This window comes from Sylvia atricapilla, chromosome 14 (assembly GCF_009819655.1).
Source record: "Sylvia atricapilla isolate bSylAtr1 chromosome 14, bSylAtr1.pri, whole genome shotgun sequence".
Lineage (NCBI taxonomy): Eukaryota > Metazoa > Chordata > Aves > Passeriformes > Sylviidae > Sylvia > Sylvia atricapilla.
Genome location: NC_089153.1, coordinates 7,173,901 through 7,183,731, shown reverse-complemented (window position 1 = coordinate 7,183,731; position 9,831 = coordinate 7,173,901). Strand labels below are relative to the sequence as shown.

At 45.2% G+C, this 9,831-nt stretch overlaps 1 protein-coding gene across 1 annotated transcript; it reads right to left on the bottom strand.

Annotated features, from left to right (window-relative positions):
• Positions 1–1,787: 1,787 nt before the first annotated feature.
• LOC136367402 (gamma-aminobutyric acid receptor subunit beta-2-like) lies at positions 1,788–4,236 on the bottom strand. The gene is made up of 4 exons (XM_066328965.1): positions 3,994–4,236; positions 2,981–3,213; positions 2,763–2,854; positions 1,788–1,883 (listed from the first exon to the last, which is right to left on the bottom strand). Exons 2-4 carry the CDS (start codon positions 3,055–3,057, stop codon positions 1,804–1,806), a joined length of 249 nt encoding a protein of 82 aa, XP_066185062.1. The 5' UTR covers positions 3,058–3,213; positions 3,994–4,236; the 3' UTR covers positions 1,788–1,803.
• Positions 4,237–9,831: the final 5,595 nt, after the last annotated feature.

Genomic DNA, 9,831 nt, shown 5'->3' with positions numbered 1-9,831 from the left:
ATTCTGATATGCTATTACCTTTAATTGGAGACCAAATGTCTAGAAACCACTCAAAGAAACAAAGAGAAGATTCACAGGATTTTTTTACAATTTTTTTTCCCAAGAACCTTCCAGTTCTGAAGGGATGGGAGGATGTAACACTGACCTGGTAGATTGCAGTCCCAGCAAGGAACCCTCATCGTTCCTTCACTGCTCAAGGCTGTCTAAGAAATAACTCTATGTCACCGTTTCTCCTACCCATAGTTCTCTTAACGAAAAACAAGTGGTTTAAAATACAAGGTACTTTTCTTCCTCTGGGCTTAAAGCTCCTGGAGGGAGAACACTAAATAACAAGTTTAGTGATACAAAGTTTGGAAGCCCCTTTTAGCCACTTAGAAATTTTCCTAAAGTAATATTTCAGATGGTGAAATTATTCAGGTTTCCTTGAAAAAGAGCAGCATCAAGCTCTCTGTCACCAACACCTCCCTGTCTCACAGTAAAATCACCTGTAATGTTATCCACAAATTAGGCCAAGGGCTTTACTTTACATTATGGAAAAAACTCCTGTATATCACAAGAGTCACCCAGCTTGAGAAAAAATGTTTGCCAATCCATTCAGTGCAACATCTCTGAGAACTCAAACATGAACAATGAGGAGTTAAATATTTTAGTAGTACAATGATATTAAAACAACTGATAACTTTCCAGGTGTTATTTTCAAATGCATTATTACAGCCACAGCAATAGCCCTAAAATCACACTTGTATTTAGAAAGATGTTTACTTGAAACCTGGAATAATTGAAAGTTTGCTTCAAACAATAAACTTCCATTCACTAATACTTGACAAAATCACGTTTATTTTGCATCACTTTTGTATCATGTGCTACTGTGTTTCAGTGTTTTATGTCATTCTTTATAAGCCCCTATGAGTGTTAGGCCAAATTCCGTGTCCTTAAACAATTAACACGCAAATTAAGACAAAACTTCAAAACTTGACCCCAAACATTTCCAAATAATAAAAGTGAATGTTAGTAAAGTTTAATCTAAGTCAAGAACAGCCTCTTCTACAGCATGAATCAGACTTGTCCAATTTTCTCTACATCTCATTGGTTTCCCAGGTGATGAAAGTGAAACACAGGAAACGTCAAATTACTAAGTTCTGAACAAGTTCAGAATCTGAGCACCGTCAGTTCCAAGTATTTAGGTAAGAGAGAAAAACATCGAGGAAAAAATAAACTTCTAAAATCATCGACTCTTTCATGACCATCAGAAACAATGCCAGGCTGGGGGGCGGGGGGGGAAGGTAAGTTTTGAACACACACGAAAGTAAAAACATCCCTTTTGTTGTCTTTAATGGAAAGTGCTCTGCTAAGAGACAACGGCAATTATTGATTTTTGTTGGGGTTTTTTTGTTTGTTGGTTGGTTTTTACCACGGCCCCAGGGCCTCAGCAGAGGCACCGGGCGGGCCCACGGCGGGCGCGCGGGGCGGCGCGTGCGGTGCGCGCGCGCGGCCGGCAGGGGGCGCCGTTGCTCGCGGGAAGGCGCTGAGGGCGGGAGCGACCCCGGAGCTGCGGCAGGAGCGGCCCCGCGCAGCCCGGGCGGCCCCCCGCTCCCCGCCCCGCCATCCGCCGCCGCCGACGGGGCAAGGCCTGCCCCGAGCCCCCGCCGAACCCCCGGGCATCCCGGTGTGCCCCGCCCCGCCACCTCCCCGGGGCGGGAGGCCGCGCCGGGTCTCCCCGCACGCCCGCGGGCACCGCTCCGCCTTGGCAGGGGCGGGGGAAGCGACGGCCGCCCCCCCTCCGAGAGCGAGCGGCCCCAAACCCTAAGTACTCACCATATTGACTTCCGACACCATATCTATACTGGCAATGTCTATGTTCATGCCAACAGCCACTGGGGGACCTGCAAACCAACAAGATGGTCCGCAATGTGATCTCTAAGAACTTAACTCATTCTTACCAGAGTTAGCAGGGCGAACACAGCCCTGTGAAACACATGAAACGACGTTTAAACATAGCCAGAAAGTCAGGAGGGAGGCATGAAGTGCTCCTCACCATTTTTTTTCCCCCCTCCTCAGCGGGGTCCCACCGCGCCCGCGGGTCGCACCGTGCGCCGCCGGGGCGGCCATCCGCGGTGTTTTATGTAACACACACACACACACGTGCCGGCGCCCCTCAGCGCCCCTCAGCGCCCCTCCGCGCCCCTCCGCGGCCGCCACCCCCGCCACACGGCCAGCCCCGCGCCCCGGGGACGGCCAGCACCGAGCCCCGGGGGAGGGATGGGGGACACAAGGTGTGTGGGGGGGAAAGGGTCACCCACAGCGAACACATCCGAAATAAACAAACTAGTTCGAAGTAGGAGCACGCAGGGGGTTAAATGACATTTTTGTATCAGTTTAACAGCACATCTTGCACTCGAAAATAGTAACTGTGATCACAGGCACATTAGCCTGAAAGGAACAAACGTTTGGTGAACTTAAGAGAGATTTGCATCTCGGTAGAAACAGTTAAACAACGGTTTAATTACAGGTTAGTAAAGTATCATCACACACACAATGAGGGACCGATTATGAATATACAAGTAATTAAAGTGATCGCATTAAGAGCATCCTGTGCTAAGAAAATTAAGAAACAATGGGCTTAACTTTGGATCATCTACAGGAAATGGCAACACGCACACCCCTCAAAGCAACAGCACCCACAAACCGTTTGAAACCGCCCCCACACACAACGCACCCAGCCCGGATATGCAACCTCTCTTATGCAAAAGCAGTCAAATTACCTCCAAAATCTGGCCTCAAGCGAATATCATAGCCCTTCAGCAGTCTATCCACGGTCTCTTTCACCAGTGACATATTACTAGGGTCATTGACACTGAAGAAAAAAGAAAGCATAATACTGTATTATTTCTGATTTCTCAGCCCCCAGCTGTACATTCCTCTCAGCAGCAGCATGCACTGCAATTCAAAGTAAAGGAAAAGAGATACCTTAATCACTTACCTCTGTGCACACACCGCAGCTATTATTAAAGGGAATGACCAAATCCCAAAGTAACCCTTTTTCCGGACTCTCAGCATCCCTTTAGCTTTCGATATGATTTAGGGTTTCAGTGAAGAGAAGAAGAGATCCAACTTATTCTGGCCAGTGCAGTAATTCTAATGTGAAGCGCATGCGCACGGCGTACCACAACATCAAAAGGAGCAGTGGTTGCTGCTGGAGATGGAGCAAATTTCCTTGAAAAAAAAAATTAAAGGGGAAGAAGGAAATGCATTATTTAAAAAATATATATTATAATCCACAGGAGGATCCAGTATATTTTTGTTGTCCTTTTTGTTATTATAGAGTATAAATCACAGCAAGAAGAGAAGTTTTAGGAGTTGCAGGGTACAGCGGCTTTGCAACCTAGTTTAAGCGTTGGGGGGGCTGGACGGACTCGGATTAGGCACAGGGAGAATAGTTAAAAAGGAGAATGCACTGCGTACGTATGGGGGCAGGTGGGGGGAGAGAGGGGGCAGCTTAACTTTTTAGTCCCTGGAAAGAACCGCCTGAAGCGAGGAGAGGTGCGGGCAAAGGAGCCGGCGCTGGCAACGGAGGCGGGCGGTGGGGGAGGAGGAGGGAGATGAGCGCCTACAATATTTCTCACGGAGGAAAAAAATATGATGACGAATAGTTTCTTGTAAGAGGGGATTAGGCTGTTTCTTTCCTTACTGTGATGCCAGGCGCTATTCCAGGAGCAGAGGCATTGGGAACTGTGGGGGTCGCCGGCTGCGACCGCCGGCTCCCACGGGTCACCGGCTGGTGCCTGAGGGGCGGGCGCCGAGCCCCCGCGACCCCGCTCCCCCCGGCGCATTGTCCCTATAGCGTCCGATGGTTAACCCAGGGATGCCAGTTCTTCAGGTAGAACGAAACCTGGCCAGGGAGCTGGGGGAGGGGGGCCAAGGGGAAGAAAAACACCACTCGGAAAGGCTTTCACTGACCATCCAGACCCGATGTAGGTGCACAAGCCCTCTTACCTTAGTGGGTAAAACACCCAAACTCTTCAAATGCAGCGTGTGATCCAATTAATGCCTCGGAAGAAACCGGAGACGAGCGGAAAGCTGATCTGGGGATGCTTTGAGTGACATTTAAATCCTGAGCAGAAAAAAAAAGATAGGAGAGAGAGAGAAGGGAAAAAACAAACCCCTGAAAAACAACAAACACCGGAGTTAAATTATTCCTCTCAAATCTGTTTTGTGCCCGTCGTTCCTTTTACACCACCTCCTCCTCACGCACATACCCGCTCGGCCCCGCGGATCTGTGCTGCTTCACCGAGCGGATCTGGGCGTGCACACGTCCTCGGTCGGCCCGGGCGGCGCGGGGAAGGGATTGGGAACACTTTGGGCGTCAATTAACAAAAGAAATATTTAACTCGCCGCAGGAGAGTGGAGGAGCGGAAAAAAAAAAAAAAAAAAAAAAAAAAAAAAAAAAAAAAAAAAAAAAAGAGGATGAGAGAGAGAGAGAAAGAAAAAGAAAAACCGGCGGGCGGTGGGGGAGGGACAAGGGTGGTGAAGGTGTTGCACGGAGATCGAGGCGGGCTGGAGAGCCGCTCGCTCCCCGGCACGGCGCGGTCCCCGGCGCGGGGCTGAGGCGCTCCGGAGCTCCTGCCCTGCCCTAGCCCGCCGCCCCCGGGCCGGCCACCGCCTCCTGCTTCCCGGGAAAGCCGCGATTCGCCTCGCACGGCCGGGCCGGCCCCAGCCCACACCCAGGCGCACCCTGGCCGGGAGCAGCAGGAGAGTCAGGAGGGATGCGGGGCCGGGGGATGCTCGGAGAGATCAGGCGGCGGCGTCTCCCCGGGAAGGGCGAGGGGAGGAAGGGCTGAGGTGGGGGCGGACGGGCAGGCGGTGGGATGAAGCCTCACCTAGGGAAGCTGCGGGGTGGAGGGTAGGGGGGGGGGGGGGGGGACCTGTCCCCGAGAGACGGCAGAGCTGCTAATAAAAATAAACAGCCAAACCGTGAAGCAGTCGGCAGCCCCGAAAAGCAGGCAGCCATTTAATACAGACCGACAGCTAGGCTGGCCGGAGCGCTCGGAAGCGGGGAAGCCCCGCGCCGGGCTCCGCAGCATCCACCTGCCGCTGGAGCGGGGCCAGGGCGGCCCCCGGCCTCCCCCCGCCGCCCGTCCTGCCGGCGGCCACCGGCACTGCTCCCGGCGGGGGACACAGCGTGCCCCTCTCCCCGCACTGTCACTGCCTTAAACCGCCACACTGTGCTTTGAGCTCCAGTAAGTAGCTGCTCGGGTTTTCCTTCCAGAAACGAAATAGCCATCCTTTGGGGAGGGGGCTGGGGGCAATTCGTCAAGACATTTTCACTACCTTTTCCCATTTGTAACAATTGGAATTGCACAAACTGAGAAAACACACTTTTTTTTTTTATCCCCTCGGAAACAGACAAGATTGTATGGGTGATAAATTTCTCGTTTATGTGTTCAATAGAAAAAAACCCAAACAAATAAATTAAAGAACATTTAAGCATTTTTAAAATCAAAACACCCACGGCCCCTACCCCATTTTTCAGCTTTTTGTTCCGTGGCTAATTTTACAGAGCCACTCTCCCTGTTCACCAGCGGAGGTTTCTGTTCTCACACAGCCAGGCTGTTTCACTGCCAAACCTCTTGAAATATAGCCCTGAAAGGAAGATGGTGGATATGCTGTGCAGTGAATCATTTGACTTTAGATGTATAATAGGCACTATTTTTTTTTTCATTCTGCAATCATATGATAAGACCAGGAGATCTCAAGATAAAACACTTTAATCCCGCACTGTGAAATTCACCTGCAAGTGCTAACTTGGGACCACATCTGACACTCCTGAGCTGTTTCTGAGTCTCTGCTATCAATTGCCATTACACCACAGAAAGGTGTCATTTGCCACATCTGAATATGACCAGATATTAATATGAACCTGATGCTGGTAATATTTGGTGCTGGACTGACAGGAATTTTTGATTTACATATTAAGAACAATTCAAGCAATGCCAAAATGTCTCTGATCTGGTGTATTCACTGATAGTCAGAGAACACTTGTTCCAGGCCCAGAGTACCCCTGTGCCATGTGTAGTGAAACCTACTCTCAGTCTGGCTATCCTAGGAAAAAGGAATGGAACATATCTCAAATAAATTCAATATATGTGAATATCATGGTGCATTATGTGTGGAAAATAAATATATATCCTTGGGTTTTGGAAATTTAAAGGTTCTACTGAGCCATGCTTGGGTTGATCTGCATAACTCATTATTTTTGCTAGCTGTAAATACACTGCTGTCTAAATGTGTCTATAGCAGTAAAGTTGTCTTACCAGCACTGCAGGCTCTGTGTGCCCAGACAAGCCTATGGGGTAGGAATTTCATCATTATATATTGACAGTGTACAAAGTCATACAACACTTTTCCTTTTACAAATATGTTCATGCTTTGCTATACACTTTTGACAATACCACTTTTTCTCTGACCACGGGGCTGTGTTCTATCTCTGCCAGTTAAAATTTCTTATCACCTTCAAAATTTCCCATTTATTTTAAGCACCTTCTTGTCAAAGAAATTGTTTCCCTCTTTTTCTCACTTGTGTCTGTGTGTTTGATTGAAAAGTAGAGGAAATAACTGGTGTGAACACCAGTATTGGCAAAATGCAGAACTGTTCATGTGACATGTTTAAGGATTGCTAAGATTTTGGGTGTCTTACAATGGCCAAACAACCTGGTTTCCAGCTGCATATGGTACTTCTGGTTCTAAAAATATCTCAATTAGACTACAAGTACTGTAATCTCACAGAGAAGCCAGCAAAGATGGTCCTATTTTAAATGGCAGTTGCAGAGTATTTTGATTCTTAGCTTTCAAGATGGGAAAAAAATACCCCTCAAAACTGAAATACTCTTAAGTATGGCCCACAGTCCTTGCTGAGCAGAGTGTGACACTGTCCAAGAAATAGGCAATAAAGTAACATCATTCTTTTTCATCTTGTCAACCCTTGACTACAGCATTATTTTCCTGTCACCACGAGTAATATCCCAGGCCATGTAATAGGACCTCTAAAAGGTTTTCAGATGGGTTGCTGTAAATGTGTTTGTTATGCAAAATAAACTTTCAGATGGAGTAAGAGTTTCAAGATAGGTTTTCTAGAGATCCAGTCGCTCAAGTCAGTAGAGACAGGAGATGATGATTGATGGTAGCCCAAGAAGAACAGTAGCCCAAACAATATCACAAATGGAGTGCAAAATCCCACTTAAAAAAATAAAATTCTTTTCACTGCACCTCAGCAGGCTGTTGTGTTCTGTCAAAGTGATGTTTCCTGATTTTTTTAGCATTTGGATAAGATGCAGCAGTATCAGAAATATGCAGGCGAAACTTGTTTCCATGTATCAGAATACATTTAATTCCCTAACTGAGAGAAGGATGTTAATAATAAACTACTTTGAAGCATGATTTCATTTTTCAAATCCTGTAAAGCTATAAATTCATGTGAAACACAACACAATGTAGTCAACTGTTGTAGAAATTTCCTGAACAAAGTTTCAATATACTTTATCTTGGTCTCTCAACTTTCACTGTAGGTCTTCAGATCTATTGTGTCACAGTCCATGCACCATACACCATCCCATTAGCAATCAGCATGTAAGCATAAAGATACTTGTTATATCACATACATAGAAAAAAAATATTCATGCAAGTGTTTTGATTCTGCTTTTCATGGGGAATGGAATTCACTTTTTCATAGCAATAGTTTTCTGGGATTCACATCAGCTTCAACTACTGTGTATCTAAAAGAATCCAAACTGGTAAATTTATTGGCAAAAGCACCATTGTAAGACCTTCCAGTTATACTGCTCTTGGCATCTTAAAAATTATCTTTAAAAAACTATCTCTAAAAATATTAATTTCTCAGTATTGTACAGAAAATGAGTCCAGTAAGTTGCTCAGGAAACAAGTAACACTTGATACAAGCATGACTGTCACTTAACTGTAAGAAAAGAGCAAATGGGAAGGGCAAATAATTATCTCTTCTTGATTTGCATAATTTTGTAAGACTTTAGATGTTGGAGCTCATGTTTTTTCATTCTGTAGCTCACTATATGCATCTCCATAGGGTTAAAGACACTATAGGTAAGACCTTACCCTGGTTCTTGATCCAGGCAGTATTTTATGAGTCCAGGACCTCCATCTTTAAACAAAAATCTTTTGTGTAGTTTGAAATCAGCAGAACTTAAGTGTATATTGAAGAAAGTATTTTAATGTGAAATTGAATTACTGATTAAAAAAAATAAAAAAGGCAAGTAAAAGGTTGTGCAAAACATCCCCAAGTGCTTTGAATGCAGACAGTTGGAAGCAACACAGTGAGAACTGGAACAAAATACAAAGTGTCAGGCACCTAGAATTACGATGGATTGAGAACTGAAGTCCTCTTATCAAATCATGAAATCACCACAAAAAGCTGCCCTAATTCTTTCAAAGTGGTAGAATAAATTAGTTTAACAGCTATATAGACAGCAATTTTTTTAATTCCTTGATTTTAGCTACATTGGCACTAAGCTAAGAAATATCTGCAGCATCCACATCCTTTGAAAGGAAGGCAGGGCAAGGCAGAATGAGTGATTGCATAGGGTGAGGATAGTAAAACACTTAAAAGACAGCAAAAAAAGTGCACCTAGATTATGTCACTCTGTGTCTGAATCTCCTTTACGATGTTTGTGTAAGATTCAGCCCTGAAAGCAGATTGCAGAAACCTGTTATTAAATTAATGGAGTGGCATTTTTCTGCATCAATTGATGCAGGATTTGGTCTTCCTTTCTAAGCCTTCTTGGACAATGAGTTGGTTTCCGAAATTTTTTATATTCTGAAATACTGCTATAAAAGATATCTGAGGGTTCCAAAACTGTTAGGTTAGAAGCTTTTGATGGAAAAAAACCACAAATTTTTTTTAAAGCCATTCAGCTTTGAATATCTGTCTCGGGTCTGGTATAGCTGTGTGCAAGTTTTAAGATTAAAATAGTTTTAGCTGGATTTTTCTTCATCTGGAAGATCTTCACTTTTTAAAAAAACTTCTTTTTTGCCACCACTTTGATGACGTGAGGGGAAAATGGGGACAACTCGAAAGAATTTAAAGAGAAGCACTGTCAGTGGATTTAAACAATAATCAAACTGCATTTCAGGCATAATTTTTAAGAAAGAACTGGAGAACGGAAGTTTGCATCTGATTGTAAAATATATTATAGTCATCCTTTTATTGGTGTTCTAGAAAGGGAGATGAAAGTTCTTTCATCAATGTAGAGTGTTATTAACTCAAGCCTTTCTTGATAACTGAGAAAACACAGTGCTCTTCACTGTCTTCCACTTTCTTGCATGGCCATCCCAAATGTGCTTCTTTCCTATTCTTTACCTGCTACCCTGAAACCCCAGTCCTAAAGAGGAGATGTCTCCCAGTGCTGCAGGAGGCATAAAGACAGGTTCTGTAGCACATTTTGTCCCCAGCTAATCCTTTCTAACTTGGAGCGTGCAAGCCCAATGTTTATGGAACCAATACTTGCTTTACCTGGGATCTGCCTCTGTTTCCAGATGCTAAAAGGTAGAAATTTCACTGAGAGATATTTCTGTTCAGCAGCAATTACAAGTCTGAATAAACCAGTTTTTCTGAGTTGAGAGTGTTTTTAAAGAGCAGCATCATCCTCTACAGAAAGAGTATTGTTGCCTAAAGGGTATGGCATGGAGATGGGCCGAGGGCCAGTCAAGGTGGCAAGGCACCTGTGCTGCAACTCAGGCCTAGAGGATATTATGATAATCCTGGGAAAATTCAGAATGCTGGGACAGGAAAAAAAAACAAAACAC